The sequence below is a fragment of the Bactrocera oleae genome, chromosome 2 (assembly GCF_042242935.1).
Source record: "Bactrocera oleae isolate idBacOlea1 chromosome 2, idBacOlea1, whole genome shotgun sequence".
Taxonomy (NCBI): Eukaryota; Metazoa; Arthropoda; class Insecta; order Diptera; family Tephritidae; genus Bactrocera; species Bactrocera oleae.
Genome location: NC_091536.1, coordinates 72,529,979 through 72,550,631, shown reverse-complemented (window position 1 = coordinate 72,550,631; position 20,653 = coordinate 72,529,979). Strand labels below are relative to the sequence as shown.

Here is a 20,653-nt window from a genome sequence, read left to right as displayed (position 1 = left end):
TATTTTGGTTTTCTTATATATTAGTTTTTTGTGTTTTTTTTTTTATTTTTTAATTTTTAATTTTTATTATGTTACAGTTTTTATATTTTCATATTTTTTTCTTCATGCTTCACTTCTGTATAATATTTAAAAAATCAGTTTGTTGTCGACCTTTGCGGAGATCAATCTGACTCCGTTAGGGAGTCGCTCATTAAAAGGACTCCCTACTAGAGTCAATTTGAACTACAAAAGGTATTTTGCACTGCACTTGTTTTTTCACAGCACTTTTTATAAATATTCACTCACATACATATATATATATATATATTTGTACTATTAATTTCTTATTAAAAGCTTTGAACTTGAATTCGTTATATTTGATTTTTTCCAAGTTTTTAGTTGGATTAGATACTTTTGAGCGGAAAATAAAATTTACTTATTACTTTTAATTTATAATGGCGTTATATGTGTTTTGTTTATTGTTATTAGAGATGTTTTAGGTCATACAGGAGGTGAGTCGTTTTAATTCTCTTAATTCCTTTTTATTGTTTTGTTTTAATTTTATTTTTGGTTTTTGAATACAATTTCATTATTTTATTTTCTTAAATATAATCTTACACTTTTCATTTCATGTTCATTATTTTTTATCACGCTTGGTATTCCACCGCTACATTAAGGAAGCGCCTTGCAACTATGTAAGACATACGAGTGCATCATTTATTAGTGTATGAGTGTCTTTTAAAGGAGAGGACCGACATTTGTAGCAGGAAAAATTATATGAAAGCAGAATTAAAAATGAAAATTTCAAAACAAAGTTGCGAATGCAGCTAACTAGGAAAACGTGTCGGTTGGTGGCGCGCTGCACGAATAAAAAGTTGTATAAAGAAGACCCTTCCACGCTCCATCAACACATTGCTGTGCAAAATTATGTTACAAGAAGAGTTTTTAACTACTAAAGTAAAATTTATGTAACCAGAAACTATCTGATTAAAAATAGTTATCCTATTTCTACTAAATGAGCTTTAAAAAAGGGCAGTGCTAAAATATATAAAAAATTGCAAGTAGCACAACAGTACATACATATATACGTGTAGTTATGTAAATTTTCAAGTGTATGCTAACTCCATTTGCTGCAAGAACTTTTCTTTACTGAAAGTTTTTTAATGAGAAAGTTTCCACGATTGGTTGACAAAATTTACGACCACATGTTTTACGAAAGTTAGTGACAGAAAGTTTGAACTGTTCCTTAATAGTAGAGGAAAGTAGCGTAAGCAGAAAAAAAAAAACTTTGAAGATAGTTGAAAATAAAAAAAATCGATTATTTTGTAGGAGATAAAAAATATTTTTTTATTAAAAACAAGCAAAATAATAATTAATAAAAATTTAGTTTTATAACCGTTTTAAAGTTAAAAGGTAAATACTAGAAAATTATAGTGGCTATTTAATTTTATTTCCACTGCAACTTATTTTAAACAAATTTCGAATTTATGCATTTAAACCACATCTCTGACGACTGTATTTTTCTCGACGACTGTATTTTTCTCCTTCAGAAGTGTCTAAACACGCTGTGCACAAGGCTTTGAAAAACAATACTAACAAAAAGTATGTTTATATATATGCTGGCCAACATTTGGCGGTTAAAACAAGTCGCCTGTTAACATCAACGTTGCCTATAGTACATTAGTGGTGGTGGTATTAGTGGCAACGGAAGTTGTTAAACAACCCGTTAAACAGCTATGATAGCGGCTAAAAACAGCCAACACAACAGCTTATGAGAATAGTGAACAGTTTAATGCATGAAACGTTGCATAAAAACAGGCGCGGTCCGCCAACTGCCAACACTGGCAACAATTTATGAGTTTTTCTTTCTTTGACCGGCAAAGTTTCAGAGTAGCAATTTTGACGCATTATTTTTTTCGTCATACTTTCACCAACTTTTGCTGGCAAAAACTTTCCATGCCCTCAAATTGTACGAGTTGTCGGCGGCTTCGTGAGAGTGCTGCGCGCGCAGCTTAAGCCACTAAATGGAGCGTCAGTAAAAAACACGTATTTATGTTGATTCAAACAAGTGCTTTGCATGCATTTTGCTATTATGCAGCGATTTTCGTGGTGTGATGCGGAGTTTTTGCCATAAGCCATTCAATTTTCAAAGTGTAAATAGAGTTTTGGGAGTAAAGTGTTGGCGTATGAATTACACAAATTTCTCGTGTGTATTAATTGCTAGCTAAAATTTGTGGAATTTCGCTTAAAGCTGTAATTGAATGTTTCTTAGCTTATGAAGGAGATTATATGTATTATTTCAATACTTATTTAAATAATATTTGAATTGTATTTAAATTTTTGATTTATGGAAGACAAAACAAGAAAAAACGTTAACTTCGGTTGCACGGAAGCTATACCTTTCACAAATCAAAGGTTCCTTACAAGAACTTGATTCCGATAATATGGCAGCTATATGCTATAGTAATTCGATTTATACAATTTCCTGCCATAACTCAACAATGTCACGTCAAATGAAAGCTTTTTCCATACAAGCATTTGATTCCGATTGTTCAGTTTGTATGGCAGCTATATACTATAAGGGTCTGATATTGGGCGTTCCAACGAATGGCAGCTTTTTAGTGAGGAAAGGGCAGGTGTAAAATTTCAGAGCGATATCTCAAAAACTGAGGGTATAGTACGTGTATATACAAACGGACATCACCGGACTCAGCTCATTACGCTGATCATTTATATATATACTTAATAAGGTCTCCGACGTTTCCTTCTGGGTGTTGCAAACTTCGTGGCAAACTTAATATACCCTGTTCAGCGTACCATATTATTTTAAATTTAAACTTTGCTTACTCTAAGCTATGCTGTTTTGAGCTTTAAGCTCGTTAATTAATATATGTTAGTTATGTAAATAAAATTTCCCTTACAGTTCAGTAAATAATAATTTAAGCTCATTTTCTAATGAAAGCTGCTTGTACCACTTAGACAAATTATTTTTACAAAAATGTTGTTTTATGAAAAACATATCTATCTTGGTAACAAAAAAAAATATCTATCTTGGTAGTATAACTAGTACTTACCTTATCACGAATATCTTGTCTCATCTTTTCGCGCTCCTCTTCCATCTTACGATGCTTTTCCTTCCGTCGCTCTTCGGCCTCACGTATGGCCTCCTGACGCTCCCTCTCCTCCTCCTCTGCCTTTTCCTTATCGTCACCATCATCACCGCCATCACCACCTACGGCGCCTGGAAGAGTAGAATGAAATTCGGAATTAGTTTTGAAATAACTTGAATTGAAATGAAATCAATTAAACAACATGTGTTCATGTAATATAATAATAATCTGTGTTGCCACTATATATCGAAATATATGAATTTTATAAATGGGATTAAATTAGTTGCATTTAAATCCATTAAAATTCTACTTATTTGGTCAATGAAATTTAATTCTCTTAAATTTTTACTATTGACATACTAAATACTAAATATATTTGCAAACATCTTCATCTCTGTATTTGTCGACTCTTCAATTTAACTTTTCAATTTAAATAAATTTTAATTTGTTATATATATGATAACTCTGAGCGCATCAAATTTCTGGTTTTTAATTTAATTTATCGCATACAAGAGTATTTGCCATATTTGAAGTTGAATAAATCGAATAAAGAAAGCATCCATTAGGCATGCGGTTTTTCTTAGCATACATCAAGGCGCAAGCTTATCAATAAATATCTAAATTTATAGCACAATAGGGTTTATTTAAATTATATTTGTATACATATATCACACGCACACGCATGTGCGCTTATCTCAATTTTGCACACTTTTCTTTGCATTGAAACCTAAGACATTTTGTGCATTAATACGCACACATAGAAACTATTTGTATATATAGAGTGTGCGAGCTAAACGCAGCCATTGTTTAACGCTGGTTGCCTCATAGGATTCAAAAAAATTGAGGAGCATTATGCGATTTTGTAGCGCTGTGGCAAGTCATGCCTTTAAAAGATGAATTTAATTTGCGCAATTGCAACTGATATTTTCTACAAAAAGGTACTATTGTTTGTCGTTTTTGTCAAACAGTGGATTAAAATGATATGCAATATAAAAACTTGAAATTACTTCGAAATAAAAAATTATTTATATTGAAACTGAAGTCACCTGTAAATACTTGTTTATTGGTTTTGCGCGACTGATTTACAACTGTTTACTATTGTTGTCACTTTTTGTGATTCTGTTTGTAATGAATTTTAATTATTCATTTTATAAATACTTTTTCTGCTACTTTGCTACTCTTATTAATTTGAATTGTGGCAAACATAATGTATTTTTGATGCGTTTAACTGCGAGGTAAGCGCTTAACATGCTTGAACATTTATAAATAGTTAAGTGATTGCTCATTAAATAAATATTAAGTTTTTTGTATTCACAAGAATTCACAAGTAAAAATATTGTATTTAAAAAAAAACATTATGAATTTATTTGCCTCTGTTGTAATGTTAACTTGACAATTGAAATTTATTGTCTGTATGAAGGGCGTTTGATATGATTTTTTGTCCTTAATTAATTTTTTCGAGCACTCATTTTTAAGTTTATGGCGAAATCTGTTCTGTGAAGGCCCTTAATACCTAATTGTAATAAGTGTTCGCAAATTCTTAGTTGCTTTCGTGTTTATTAACCACATTACTTGCACTAATATTGGAGTTTGGCCTACATTTGGGCGTCTCGAATATTGTGTAATAGTAAATTTTATTAGGCCCCGAAATGTAGGCATCAAGTAAGTAAGTGAATTTGTATATGTCAGAAATGCTTCAGGTATTTCTTAAAATTATAAAAAGTATCGTTTAATTTTGAGCACAAGAAATTGTTTGAGAAAAATTTGAAAGTATTCAAGAAATAATCTTATAGAAACTGTTAAATTTTTGTGTCAAAATAATCTGTGGCAGCTAAGCTAGATATTCAAATTTTCGGTATGTACGAGATCAGGTGTTTGTAGTTTGAAGGTGTAGTTGTATAAAGCGGTATCTATTTGAGCGTAATCAGAAGTGTGACAATGTTTCTCCGTTAGCTGTGACTTATATTATCGACAGTGTCTATTCTTCTTTTTTTGATTATCAGAATTTAGTTAGAACACCATTCCAAATAAGCCAAGTGGCAATTCTTCAACACCTACTCCCCGAGATTTCCGTTTGCACTAGGTTAAGTTCAATAATCGGCGTTCAGCACCTCAAGTCTAACTTAACTACCTCAAATATTAGCATTTTTAAATCTATACAATTTTTAATCAAACTCATATTTGTTTTAAATTTAATTTTCTACATTAATTTCATTAAATGGTTATTTATGTGCATGTGCAAAGAAAAGTTAATAGGAAAACTTTTTACGCCACACTAACTTTTTAAATTTGCCAGCATATAGCACTCACACACCACTAAAGTGAATTTCATTTTACGACGCTTCTTTCACTAATTACATTTGTTGCTTTGCACAATATTTAAGTTAATTAAAAGTAATGCTTTGTTATTGCGCCAAAAACTTTCTAATGCCCTAATGAGTGCTAGCTGCTGCTGCTCCTGGCCTCAAGTCGAGTGCCGAAGTGTGGGCCCGAGGCCGTCTTAAAGCGTGTTGTTGTATTTGTGTTTACTGCAGAGGCTAAAGTTGAAATCAATCCGACCATTCAAGTTGACTGTCAAATTTACTACATCGCCTGTCGAAGGTGGGGTTGAGTGGCAATATTATCAGAAGTGGAAAATTTAATATACAATTAGAAGCTATTCAGAGCAGCACAGGCAATGTAAGAGGGTGGAGGGAGCACTACACCAACAGCAATCTGCAATGTAACTAATAACGGTATAAATTACCACTAAACCAGGCTGGCTCAGTTGATTTGGTCATTGAGGTAGTTGCCGCCTTCAAGCTCATAATTCAAAACTACGCAACAACTCCCATAAATGTCAACAGTTTTTGAACTCAAGTGTTTTTAATTGACTTAATTACGAAAAGTTTGACTGATGAATTGGATGAAGTGCTGATTGTTGGCACTTTTGTTTGGATTTTATTTGATTCGCTTCGCAGTTTTATGTAGAAAATATTAGTATTTTGAGAAAAGTGATTCTAATAGCATTTTTCATTACAAGTGTAGCATATGCGAAGGCGTTTTCAACTGTCGTTTGTGAATAGTAGCTTAAATGAGGTTTTACATATGTTAAAACTTGTAAACAAATTTAAATTAATTTTTAATTAAATTCGCAGCTCAGAAAATTAAATTTTATTACGGAAAAACTAGTTTGGAGCTATTTAAAAATTGCTCCTTCAGTTCCCTACTTCAAATGAATAAATATGTTTGATTTCTCAACTGCTGTTATAAGAGGTTATGTAATACATTTTCGCTCAGTAGTTAATTTTCAATGTAGTAGTTAATTTTCAAAATTTTTTGTAGTAATTTCTTTCAAAAGGTGAGCAGTTCTGACTTGAAAACGAGTTTTTGTATACTTTTCGGATATAGTTAGAAATTTATATAATAAATAATATATATTTGACAAGTACTTTGCAAATATTTTTCATTATTTCGTAATTTTGGAAAGGATATTAATGTGGTTAGGCTCAAAAAATCGCACAATTATATTTTTTATTCACATTTATGTTTATATTTATATTTATATTTATATTTATATTTATATTTATATTTATATTTATATTTATATTTATATTTATATTTATATTTATATTTATATTTATATTTATATTTATATTTATATTTATATTTATATTTATATTTATATTTATATTTATATTTATATTTATATTTATATTTATATTTATATTTATATTTATATTTATATTTATATTTATATTTATATTTATATTTATATTTATATTTATATTTATGTTTATATTTATATTTATATAATATTTATATATATACATAGGTTAATATTTTGCAATAATTTGTAATAATTCAAAGTTAACTTTATTTTTTTTTTCATAGTTTCAGCTTTAGGAAATTCGTTTATTATTCTTGCTTACGCAGTGCAAATCCATTAAATTTTCTTCATAAATATGTTTAATTACGTAAGTTCAATAAAAGGTAAGTGTGAATAGATACATTATTTTAAATTAAATCGAAATTTTTGTTTTTATATGCATGTCTACATATCGTTAAATAACCGCATTTAACTCGTTGACAGAGCTTGTTAAGCAAAGTTAAATCGCGGTAAGCTGCTGTCCAAGCGTTAATAGGCTGACATACGAGTGTGTATTATAAATATACTTGTAAGCAAAAATATTTTTTTTATTGCAAAATTTTAGTGAATTTGTGATTATTGTTTTACTCATGCTTATGTATATGAAAATATTTACAGCTATATATATAATATTATTTGTATGTAGTTATCTACACAATCATTGTTTTGGGCTTTACCCAAAAATAACTGTACTGTAATATGTAAATTTTGTTTGTATGTATGGTACTTAAGCTTTTTTTTATTCTGCGTTAAAATATTATAGATGTATAAACAAATTTCGGTTGTTTGCCAACACTTGCTCTTTTTACGCCTATGAGCTCTCTAAAGAATTGAACATATGCAAATATTTTATGTGTTGTTTTTAAGTTTGCATAGTATTAGTGTGTTGAATACACACAGACATTTGTAAATGTTGAACATTTTGTTTTCTTTAAAGTTTTATACGTTGAAGCTTTAGTTTGGATTATTTGATTTAGAGCTTTTGTTCCAGGGCTCATGTTATTACATGGTAAATTCAACAGCAAATATTTAGTTTGACGAAATACACTTAAAACTCTTTTAGACAAAGCAAAAACTTAAAAAAATATATTTGCTTAAATATGTAGTATGTGCTGCTTTCGGTAGTGTATCCAACTTTTGTTACTGAAATCTTTAAAATACATATAAGTATTTTAATTTTATTGCCAAAACTAAATGAAAACACATTTATTCAATATTAAAATGCCGAATTAGATTGTTTTTGTAGATTAAAATATAAACGCATTGCTTATTATTATCTATTTAATATCTTTTGTGTAAACAATCTGCTTATGTGAGATTTGAGTTTTTATAGCTAGAGAATTTTTAGCGTTAAATAATCCGGAAGACTTGAGCTTGTTGAATAAAAAAAATATTCTTGAATAAAGCAATACAATCGTAATTGGAAAATACTTTTGCCTTGTTTTTAAAAAGTATTTGAATGCTTCAGTTATTATTTTTTGTGATTAATATTCTCAGAGGTTTAAGTAAAATGTTGTTATGAGAAAGATCAAACACAACCATAACAAATACTGTTTCTTCGTCAGGATGAAATAAAAAAATATTATAAACGAGAAAAAACTTTACCTTTGGCTGTAACAAAGCTATAATACCTTTCACATTAGCACTTTGGATAGCGGCTATAAGTATGTTCAACTAAATCAGAATCTAAACTTTTTGGTACTTATTTCTCGCCAAATTGTTTGAGAAAAAAAACTTTGAAGTCAAACTAAGGCTACTTAATAAAAAAAAGAATACATTTTATGAAAATCTCTAGTTATATGCTATAATGATCCGATCTGATTAATTTGTTCCGAAATTGTAGCGTTGCCTTGGAGAATAATTTGCGCCGAATTGTCTGAAATATCTTATCACATATAAAGTTTTCCATACAAGGATTTGATTTTGATCGGCCACATGCTATAATATTTCGATATCAACGGTACTGACAAACGAGCAGTAATTTGGGAGGGAATGACAAAATTTCAGTTCGATATCTCAAAAACTGAATAGTACGTGTATATACAAACGGACTCAGCTCATTATGCTGATCATTCATATATATACAAGTATACTTAATAATGTCTATGACGTTTCTTTCTGGGTGTTACAAATTTCCTTGAAAACTTATTATACCCAGTCCAGGGTATAATGAAAGAATATTAGCTATTTGTGTGCCCTATATGTCACCTAAGCACTATGGGGATATATATCTATGTAAGTATATAGGGCGTGCTGCTCCTTTTTAAAATTACAGAAAAAGTAAAGTTATTCCGTTTATTTCAATACAAGAGAATAGAATGGTGCCTCAGTAAAGTGCAATAACTGTCTGTCTCTTTGATTTATGCAATTTGCTTGTTCGATGCGTCACTATCTAACATCACACAAATCATAGAGCTCTTCTTCATTAACGTTGCTATTATAGCACACTTCTCTATTTTATTCGTTTTTATAGAGACTAGAGAGGCTGCATATATTCAATATATATAAGCATATCACCTAAAATTTTTTTAATTTACAACTATAACAAAAATCTTTACTTTACGCTCTCCACGATACGATACATCATTCAAATATCTTTTCACATAAACAACAGTAAGTAAGTATATACCGTAAATACATATGTTTTCTATTTTTCTTAAGGGACTGCATTATTGATCCTTTATAAATATCCTTCTCATAATCGTCTCTCCACAATTTTGTATAATTTTCCACATTTAACGAAATATCAATTACGAATTACTTCTACTTTGTGGTGTCTATTGCCCATAAAAGGGGGAAGAGAGTCTCATTAATGTTTACCACCATTGACTTGAATTGACACAAAAAGACTTCTTTGCATGGGCGTTTTGTTCGATCTGCGTCATAAGCATTATACCAGGTATTATTAAGAATAACTTGCATAAATATACATATATGTACATACAAACATTCTTATATATAAACCCATCCAACTTGAAGCGATATAACCGTATAAGTATGACAGCTATTGGCTTTGCAATGAAGAGGGTCGGACACTAAGCACAAAGAAAGCAGGAATAAAACAGATAGTACAAAGGATAAAAAAATCGATTTGAAAAGCTTTCAGTTCACCAAACACCGAAGAATACACTTAAGTGCTTGAAAAGCATGCGAAGCAGAGAATAATTGAGGAGGGGCAGTTAGAGAGGTGGGGGAAAAGGAAGGCTATCATAAGGCAATCGGTGTTGTGAAGGGTCTGTATTCATAGATATATATTTTTTTGTATATATATAAATATATATACATGTAAATATGTTTGAATATCTAATTATATTCATACTTCTATGCTAATATTAGTAAGTATGTTACAGGTCAGCTACTAAGTGGCTTTCGCGATATGCTCATAAGTGGTTTATGTGGACCGAGTGGGTCAAGTGGCTCGTTTGCTAAGCGTCAAGCAAACAAGCACAGCTGTGCTTACATATCAAGCGCGGCTAACCAAGCACTCGAGAGCGCTTGCTGGAAGAAAAGCTGAAGAAAAAGTATTGGAATTAAAATAAACAGCTGACGGTGGCACGAATTTATATTTGCCAACACACACATATATGTACTTTATATGAAAAAATAAATATGTAAAATTAAACGAGCAACTTCAATATATTTATTTTTTTGAAAACATCAAATAAAAAGAGCAAACAACAAAATAATATTATATATGAAATGTATGCGGACATTGTGGAAAAAATGACGCAAAATTGAATGCGCACACGCAGCATTCCCAGCAGATAATTGGTCATTTAATTGCCTACCGAGTAAACAAAGCAAAGTGTTTGCGAAAGAATTTTTTTTTTTTTAATTTGCGCTATTTTTGCACCCTTCCGTGAAGTTTTTCTTCGCTAACTTACCAATTGCGGGCAATACACGCATACATACACACATGCAAGAGCCAGTAATGCAACAACAATAAATATAGAAAATATTGCCAGCCAATTAAGGGAATTTCTGTCTTTAATTAGCGCAAAAAATGAGCAAAAATTCATGTAAACAATCATTCGCTTTTGGCGAATGGGAATTGTGTACAAAAATATATCCAAACACACACACATACATATATATATATATATAAATATATATAAATATATATATATATATAACAGTTATGCTGAGTGAAGCTGAAAGTTTACGCTGAAGTTAAAAGAAATATTGCAGCGCCGCAAGGGCTAATTTGAAAAGAAAAGGTGAAAAGGTTTACAAAAATGTAATGAATAAAAAATGCTGTGCATAAAAGTTGGTAACGCTCCGGAGAATCCACTGTGATAACTCATATAACATCCGTAGTCGGTAAGGAATTTGCAATTTTTTGCTCATTACATTTTTGATGAGGCGGTCAGTTTTGCAATTACGCTACTTGCTTGGCATAAGCACAAACAACAAAAATAAAAACAACTCACAGGTAAACAGTTTGTGTGCGCGTGGATAAGGTGGAAGGAAAATACGTAGCAATTTCGTAGCAAATTAACGCAAACACACAAGTACACAACACAAACAACGAAACAATGCAGGAAGCGGTGAAAGCTTGAATAAATAGAAAGCATGAATGAAATCTTTATGTGAGTGTATGTATGTAAATAGGCAGTTGGTTGCATAATGAGTTATGTTGAATTTCATTTGGCTGCCAATTAAGAGATAGCAAAGGAAAATGGGCGCACACGCTGTAGAAGTATGTGTGCGTACCTAAAATGAAAATACCCAAAAAAGCAAGAAATGAGGAGGAAGTGCTCTAAAAACATATTTCTTTTACTAAATTTATGCCTGAGAGAAAAGGATATGAGTTGAGGTATCATTTGGAGTGCTGATTAGGCGCCTTAAGTTTTTTATGTGCTATAATAAAGAAAACCTCAAAGCTTTCTACTGACTAATGAAATATAAAATGTATAGAAGAAAAACTTCAATGTATAGCTGCTCTAATTTTTGGTTTTCTATAGAAAGAAAATAAATTAAATTTTTCAAATATGACGTGTTAGAATTATTTTTTGGTGAAAATACATATATTAATAGGAATTTATATTTTTGGTTTAGAATGTCGTTCTTTTTAAGGCCGAAATGCATGACTAAATTAATATTATCAAATTCAGAACTCTTGAAATATAGAATAAAAACCCTAACATCAGGTGTGTGGCTTTGAATAAAAAAGAACGCGCTCAGTTAAAAAACTATTGCCTACTTTTAGGATGTAGTAATAATATTTTTTGCATCTAGAATTAAAGCAATAACTTCTAGTTGGAAATTCTCAATTATAAAAAGAAATCTACTTTATAGAAAACACTTTTTTCTAATCCAGTTTAAGCAATTTTAATTTTGTTTTATTATTTCTCTTTTGACTAGACACTCATTAGGAAGTGCCAGTTGTCTAATGAGTGGTTACATGTACAGCTGTCTTCGGCGAACGAGAAAGGAATCACTGAATAACCAATTGACATTTGTTAATGAAAGTATTTTTAGAAAAAAAATATGTGTAATAATGCTACCAATACTTATATATTTCTTTATCTAACTGTTGCCTACTTTATGCTACTCCGCTTTGACTAGCAAATATTTCCAGATGTCAGATATTTTTTTTTTGATTTTTCAAAATGTAAATTTCTCGAATAAAACTAATAGTGAGAAATATTGTGATTTCAAACTTTTATAAAAAAAGAAACCAACGCATTTCAAAAATATTGTACAAAATGAAAAATAAAACAAAGAACATTGCCCTAATTCCCTGCCAGCCGATTACTTTTTATTGCCCTAAAAATATTTGGAACCTTGCTCTTAAAATCAATATTATTATCACTTATTATTTAATGAATTACATATTGCTATCAATTAATTACTTCTGGTTTATACTGTTTCTGAAGAGCAACATAAGTACTGTTATATTTACGACATTATAAAATAGTTTACAAGTATAAGTTCAGATGTGATAAGCGCCAACTAAGCTTTCGATGAAAATATCACGCATAAATATATATATATATATATATATAAATAAATATATTTATTTATTTATTTATATATGGAATGTCACAGTGTATGTGATTATTATGTGGTGAGCGCTTATCAGCTCTCTGTTAACTACACAGACATGTTCCACAACAATATTACGATATATCGGTCAAGATCACTTTTTTGTTTTGATTTTTTTTACATTGTTGTTTTTCATTTATTTACATTTGATACATTATTATTATACTCTTATCATTTTGGAATGGACATAGTATAACAAACATATATAGTGTATATGAGTAGATTTGAGCTGAATTTTGATAAGGCTGCGGTGATGTGACTGTCAGTTGTATAAAATAAAGTAAAAAAATAAAAATAATAATAATAATATTAATAACAATAAAATAAAACAACATTAAATAAAATAAAATAAAACAACCTGATATATAAAAAAAATAAAGTATAATAAAATACTGGTAAAAAAAAAGTAAATATTAATAAAAAAAAGATATATATTATAAATAAATAGAAGTTTTTGAAAAAGATGTTTAGTTTTTTAAAACTAAATCACATTGATTTCAACTAACTGGATAACCGAGTAGGCGGCGGTGTCTTCTCGGCTAAACTAGATACCAAAATCGCCTTCCGGTTACCAGACCACTGCAGTGTCTTCCAAGTGGAGGTCACTGCAATTAAAGAAAGCCTTCTTGTACTAACAAGAAGTGTGATGACAACAAGAAATATATTTATATACACAGACAGCCAGGCGGCTTTGAAATCTCTGATGCCTCATAGGATTTCGTCGAAGACAGTGAAAGCATGCTATGATCTTCTAGCGGATCTGTCGTCCTATTTCACGGTAAATCTGCAATGGGTCCCAGGACACAGTGACATCCGCGGGAACTGTGTAGCAGATGAACTAGCCAGAACAGGCACCACCCTACAACTAGACCCCGGTAAGAAGGACATAAATATGCCTCTGGCTACTTGTAGATACTTAATCGACAAACATGTCCTTAACATAGCCTAGTGTCAGTGGAATCAGTCCCTGACCTGCTCAACTAGCAGGCAAACGTGGCAAGAATGGAATATGAGCCGCACATGCCGACTGTTAAAATTCAAGCGGAATGATATAAGAACTCTAGTAGGAGTACTAACAGGCCACTGTCTAATAGGCAGACATGCAAGTAGACTTGGTACGCCATATAACGACTATTTTAGAAGCTGTCAGAAAGTAGAAGAGGAGGCGACCATTAAACATCTTCTATGCGCTTGCGCAGCGCTATATAGGAAAAGAATCGCAACCATCGGTCGTGGGTCTCTTGACGATGTCTCGGAGGTTGCACGGATAAAACTTGTCTCACTGATGAAGTTCATCAGAAGTACGGGGTGGTTCAGAGAGGAGCCAATAGAGTGAGGGGACCACAGTTACAGTGGTATCACAATGGGCCTCCTAAAGGCCTAGGTGTGTCGAATGACAGCCACTTTACCTACCTACCTACCTACTTGGTAAACTCCGCTTTGCAAGTACTCTTGAACCTCTTTGATTGTGGAACGTCTTTAAAATTCTCTCTTCCGAAATCAGGGTTTCTTTCGAAGCGCATTCACTGTGATCCCTTTTACATAGATACGCTATAAATAAAAATATAACGCTTTAAACTTAAAACGGGCAAAAAAATATATATAAACAGACGTTTGTATCAAATACGAGTGTGACCTGCGACAACTCGGCATTATCAGTGAGAATGTATAGACAATTATGCTAGGCTTTACAAGCGATGAAATAAACTAATCCAATTCACCGGCCGGAAAAATATTAGAAACATATATTCAGGCACATGTCTTTGTGCCCTACACACGTAGAAAGAACCAAAACTAAGCCAGCAAAATTAAAGCTGAGCTCCGCTCAGTGTCATTTCAGCCACGACCAAATCGCGACAAGGCGACGGAAAGTTAATTTAAGTCAAGCAAAGCTGCAGAATAGAATTATTTGTGGTGAAGAAAGAGAAAATATTGAAATAAAATTCAAACCACTTGCGCACAAATAAGCGCGGAAGGGCAATGTCGTGTTGAGTTTCGGCATACACTGCATTTGAACATTTTTATTTTTGTTTGCTTGTGCGCCTTTGTTTTGCACGCGGTATTGGTGGTGAGGCCACAAAAATTCGCCCTTTGGCATCGCTTGAAAAAAGTTCAGTGCGGAATTTCTCATTAGTTGTACAGAAAGCGTTCGAGAGCTCGGACAAAAGTGCTGCAACGCGCGCCGGTGGACATTCAAATATCAGCAGCGCTATTGTTTTTCGTCTACTTACCACCAGCTGTGGTAACGAAACGAAATTAAAATTTCTTATTGCATGCAAGATATTTTAATTTGAAAGTTTTCGAAAATAAAAGTAAATAAGAGAAAAAGTTTTTGTTTTCGTGCTTGCGCTGCAGCTGCGGTTCAGATTTTTTGCGACTGCGACTTTTTCTATAGTGTAGCTAAAACATTTTAGTACTTGCCATCAGCCAGCGGCTACGCACCAGTGTGAAAATGTCATCAACATGCCGCCAACTACTAGGCGCTATACTAATTTTGCATATTTTACTAGCGCCGTTTGTAATGGCGGCAACAATACCCACAGCCGCCACGCCAGCCTCCTCTGCCACCAACGCCGCGCCCAATGTGAATATGGAGACAGAGGTGCTACGTTTCTCATACGAACTAGAGCGTTGGCTCGATACTGATAAGCGACCGTGCGAGGACTTCTACGGCTATGTCTGTGGCAAGACGGTGAACAGCACGAAAGAACAGTTCGAGGCGCGTTTACAGCGTGAACAGGAGAAGTTCGATAAATTTCTGAGCGCCAATAACAACGAGAACCTGCTCGACGCTGAACTCAAGCTAAAACAATTCTATGACTCTTGCAAGAATGCGCGCTCCGTGGAAGAGCTGAAGGAGTCTTTCATGTATAAGCAGAGTGGCGGTTGGCCGGCAATTGACGGTTCAGCGGCGATGTTGCGTCGTCGACGCGGCAAGACTTGGATGGATGTCGTAGGCGCATTTCATGAGGCCGGTATAAATTATTTCTTTACACAACGCGTGGAGATTAAGTCTAACAAGCGTACCGTCTACCTGCAAGTGGGGGATGTGATGCGCTCAACGTTGCGCAAATTTGAGCAATTAGTTGGTGAGGTGTTCGCGGAGTATGGTGTGGATATGGATCGGGGTAGATTGATCGCTTTAGAAATATTAACTTTTGAAAGAAATCGGCGTGAAATTCTCAAAGATGAGCAGCAAGAAGACAACACAGAGTACAATTACGTTGACTTTAAGGCTTCAAGCTTTGGTGCGTCAGTGCAGATTGATTGGGATAAGTATTTCAAGAATACACTCGGTAAGCCGCTGAAACCGACTGATATAGTGGTGGTACATAAGAAGACCAAACTGAGCAAACTATTCCAGTTCTTGCAACAAACTTCATTGACACGGCTGCTCAATTGGATATGGATCGACTACTTGATGGGTAAGTCGTTGATTTATAAGTCGGAGGTAGTAAGTACAAAATAGCATTTCTTCTCTCTTTTTCGCAGATAAAAGTGCCACGCACTGCCAAGAGTTGGCGCAACAATTTTTCGAGCCCGTACACCAACATATTGTAGAACACGCTTATCTGGATAAAGTGCAAATGGCGCAACTCTACTCTAACATCGGACGCGCTTATGACGAATCACTGCCACCCACTGCTTGGATCGACGAAATGTCGCAGCAGAATTCGCATCTCTTTCTCGGCCGTGCCATGCACCTCACACTCAACGGCGATGATAGCCTCGATGCCGATTACGCTAAATTACAAATCAGCAATCGCAACTTCTATCGCAATCTCGAGAAGGTACAACGCATGCTCGCACAGCAAGGTAAAAGTCAACGCATGATCACGCGCGTTGGTAGCGCCGGCATTGCAGACACTACACAAATAGCGGCGAATTTCATGCGTATTTTCGTAAGCGTTAGCGCGTTATTACAACAGCAAAATCTAACCGCACCACTGGGTCAGCTGCTGGTGGGTGAGCGCTTTGCTGAACATATGATTGCCAGCGGCAGCACGACACAGACAGCGGGCGCTTGGCGTAGCATGGAGTCTGAGCGTGAATTCGCAATATTGCGTCAGTGTGTGCAACAGCAGTCAGGTGGAGCAGAATTGCCATATAATTTGAATGAGTTGTTGCTGAAGCTGTTGGCACAGCACTTGGCGCTACAGACTTACGAGCAATGGCAGCAAGGCAATGAACGTTTGGTGCGTCGCTTGGATACGCTTTTGGCGGCGGGACGATTGCAATTATCCATGACGAAGCTTTACTACATCGGCTCAGTGTTGACTGAGTGCGGCACTTATCAGAGCGTGGCACAGAAGCAGCTACTAAAGGGATATTTACGTAATTCGGTGAAATTTCGACAATCATTCCGCTGCCGCGCCGCAGATGACTTGAACGCGCGCAACACCTGCAAGGTGCTCTGAGTTCATTGAGTGTGGAATAGGTATTGCAGCGGTGTTGTTTGCTCGTTTAAATAAATTTTTAGTGCAGTAAGCCCACAACAGTTAAAGATGCTAAATAAATCAGCATTGTTATGTACTTTGTGCTATTGAGGTAGTCATACATATGTACGTTTATATTAGCAAGTAAATGAAATGTTAAGCAGTAGAGTATAAAAAATTAAAAAAAATATATATATATTTATGTGTGAAAATATAAATAAAAAATATCAATTATTGACTTTTTTTAGTGCGAGGATATATATGTAAAATTACTTTCTTCACTTTTAGTTGATTTTTATTTTGAATTTTGAAAAATATTCTGAAAATTAAAAAAAAAAGTTTTTTCTTCTAATTTTTATTTCAGCTTGAAATTAAATATAACGAAATGAAATATGTACATACAAACAAACACAAAACTCATTAGTAAAAAATTAGTTTTGAAACGATGAAATGACAATGTTTTGATAATTTTAGTTGAAATGTGCACATTAAGTGCTCAAAATTAGGATTTAAGAAAAATATATATTTCTTTAGAGTTGCGAAAGTTAAATTGAATTCTGGCTTAATATACATTATATACAAATGCAAAGCTATTGTAGTGTTATAAAACCCATTTTCGAAATTTAGACTTAGACAGCAAGTACTTTATTAAAAATTGCAATGTTTGACAATTTCAAGTTTTATCTTTAATTTACACTTCTAAATACTGTCAATATAAACTGTTGTGATATTATGTATTTTCTCAGGGCAGCAATGCAAATTGATACTCTTTAATTATACCAGCGAAAACTTGTAAAAAATTTACAACAAAGCTTTGAAATCTATTCTTAAAAAACAAACTCTTTAAATACAAATCTCTGCAGCTAACACACCTTGCATCATTTTACGAAAATCACGCAACACCTTTGAAAAACTCGAATGCACTGAGCTGACTTAAAGCGCTTCAATATGATTTTTATTCGCGATTGCACGACTGCAACTAGAATGTCGGCATTGGCCAGCGTCATTAAAAAGGACAGCGAGTTGTAGGTAATCGCTAAACTAAAAAAATATAAAAAAAAGTACGCAAAACAACAACATGCAATGCGTTTGACAGAAATCCTGCCATTGTTTGTCAGCTAAAGCCAATGGCACGAATCATCCCTGCTTCGATTCATTAAAAATTGATCGAAAAATTAACTGTGGGAGGGGGAAAAGACAAAGCGATAAATAAAATAAGTGGACTCGTCCACTTGCAGTGAACTGAATGGCATGCATGCCACGCTGTGACGTAATAAGAGCGCAGGCAGTTGACGAATTATACTTCCACGGCTGTGGGGCACTTTGTGGTCAAAGAAGAAAGTTCGTTGGAAAATATTAAAACCAATTTAGTGAAATCTATATTTCGACTAGGGAGCGATGTGCATTGAGTGTTCAGAGAAGTGAGTTGGGTTGTTGAGTGCACTTAGCAACGCAGTGGTTACTCATACGCACTGGCAAACTTTCTGACCATTTAAAATGAGCGCACAATTCATATGTGTGTAGTTGTTGTGCCGTACAGCGTTAAATTTGTTGTTATTGTTTTACAATTTTTAACTGCCATTGTTGCTATTGTCATTTATCGTTATAATTCACTGTGGCTGTCAGTTTAATATACTTTATATGGTGCTGCTGTTAAATTGCTTTTAAAATCAACAACAAGAACGTTGCAATTATTTTGTGTGTGTGTGTGTCTGTGTGAAACATTGCTTTGTTACTGTGTAACCAACAATATCCGTTGTTGTTACGTTCGCTTTGTTGTCTTTGTCGTCCATTTATGCGCTCCACCTTATGGCAACTCAATCACTTTCCATTCCAATTGAGTTGACTTGAGTGTGGCAAGCACAAGCAGGCATGCCATGGCAGCCACGCAGCATTTTAGGCGACCTAGTTAGCTGTTGACCAGTTCAACTAAGTTTTGTGGCACTTAACTTGGTTACACTTTATTGCCAATTTATTGCTTGAAAACTTTCGCCACTCACCCAATACATCTCTGCTGCAATGGTCTGTGGCTGCTCACCTAAGCTGTCACTCACGATTACATTTTTGTTGTTGGCTTATTGTTGTGTTGCCTTTTCTTCGCCTAATATTGCTATGCGCCGGATGTACAATCGACATTCTGTTGCATGACTGAGTGATTGCCACGCATACTAACGTGCTGCAACAACAAACAGCCAGCAACAAAAACTATAATTGTATACCATAAATAGTAACCGCATGGCTGAAGCAAATTGCAGATTGTAACAGCGTTTATGTGCCGGTTGGCGTTGAGTGGTGTGCGCCGCTGCCGCATTGCGTTTGTCAGCTTGTCAATATTTTATTATATAATAGTTTTTAAATATGAAAATGTTGGTGGCAACGCTGTTGTGACCACTGACATTATTGGCATTTGAGTACTTGAGGTGTGTAGCAGTGTGAAGTAAAGTGTAAGGCATTGTGTCACACTTCACTTGACGTTCAAAGGCATTACAACTTTTGTGTTTTTGGCTTTTTGATTTCTAACTCTGCAAAATCGTAAATTTTAAGGCACTTTATTACTGCTGTTGGCGGTTAGCCTGATGGTTCGACAGCCTGCTTCATTGAAGCGAAAATTTAGTGTATTGTAGTGCGTCATTCCATGCATGAGTGTTACCTTATCCAGGCCGTTTCAAGCGATTTGCTAGTTAATTAGATTTTTGACTAGTTTATAAAAGTGCGTTCGTAATTGACGGCATTGCTTTGTATTTGGCATTTCTTTCTTTCTTTAACAATGTCATTTCGTTGTTGACGCGTTTGCAATATTGCATGTTGGTCCTTATATCAAATTTGCAACCCTAATTGACAGTTCATGTGTGTAAGGCTTTTTAACACCAACAAAATTTAAGAGTGCTAAAAATGAGTATAATTTTTGTAAAATGTTGGAAAAACAATAAAAATCAAAATCAAATTCTTTACCAAAGTGTATGCCATGGACAATATAATTTCAAGTTGGTGAATGTTAAATTTTAAAAAATTTATGGTCGAAATAGATAAGGGTTTTAATTGCAAGTTGTGTTAATATAGTTATGCTCTCTAAAACACTGTTGTATGCCTACTTAATCTAACATAACCTCGTACATGTGAAATGCTTTGGGGTTGTTGATTACCAAGGTTCAACACTTATTTAATAAAATGAGGCAGACAATAGCTTCACAATAGTTGTTATCGAAATATATCGATAAACAATATAATCGATTAACTATAATTATTATTATTATAATAAGCAAAATATGTTTATTTTTTTCTAAAGAAATTCAATGGTATACAAAAAAGAATGAGGATTACGTATATGAAATACATTTTCAGTTGTTTTATACCTATCTCTGCCGTTAAAATAAATGCTTTTAAAAATTATTTTAATTTAATAAAATCAGTAAAAAACTTCGGTGTATCAATCTTCTGATGGTGCTTTTCTT

At 33.4% G+C, this 20,653-nt stretch overlaps 2 protein-coding genes and 1 long non-coding RNA gene across 17 annotated transcripts in view; 2 read left to right on the top strand and 1 right to left on the bottom strand.

The window, feature by feature from the left end:
* cpx (synaptic transmission protein complexin) overlaps positions 1 to 20,653 on the bottom strand; it is a 316,297-nt gene that overhangs the window by 33,254 nt on the left and 262,390 nt on the right. For 11 of the 15 annotated variants that reach the window (XM_036368035.2, XM_036368033.2, XM_070105631.1 and 8 more), the window contains one exon: positions 3,054 to 3,211. In XM_036368035.2, coding sequence (XP_036223928.1) covers positions 3,054 to 3,211 — 158 coding nt within the window. Of the gene's footprint in view, positions 1 to 3,053; positions 3,221 to 20,653 lie in introns of all 15 variants that reach the window. The other 4 variants (XM_070105632.1, XM_036368048.2, XM_070105630.1 and 1 more) reach the window with 1 other exon arrangement.
* LOC118681819 (uncharacterized) lies at positions 9,701 to 10,346 on the top strand. The gene is made up of 2 exons (XR_004977570.2): positions 9,701 to 9,950; positions 10,068 to 10,346. It is a non-coding gene; the product is annotated as an uncharacterized lncRNA (long non-coding RNA).
* Nepl11 (Neprilysin-like 11) lies at positions 14,535 to 17,432 on the top strand. Its single transcript, XM_014236430.3, has 2 exons — positions 14,535 to 16,190; positions 16,258 to 17,432. The coding sequence occupies exons 1-2, from the start codon at positions 15,218 to 15,220 to the stop codon at positions 17,181 to 17,183; spliced, it is 1,899 nt and encodes a 632-aa protein (XP_014091905.3). The 5' UTR covers positions 14,535 to 15,217; the 3' UTR covers positions 17,184 to 17,432.

Bases quoted from the DNA above. Each gene is read 5' to 3' on its own strand.
- Nepl11 (XM_014236430.3), top strand. From the start codon at position 15,218: ATGTCATCAACATGCCGCCAACTACTAGGCGCTATACTAATTTTGCAT. The intron at 16,191-16,257 runs GTAAGTCGTTGA...TCTTTTTCGCAG, and splicing joins ATGGATCGACTACTTGATGG to ATAAAAGTGCCACGCACTGC.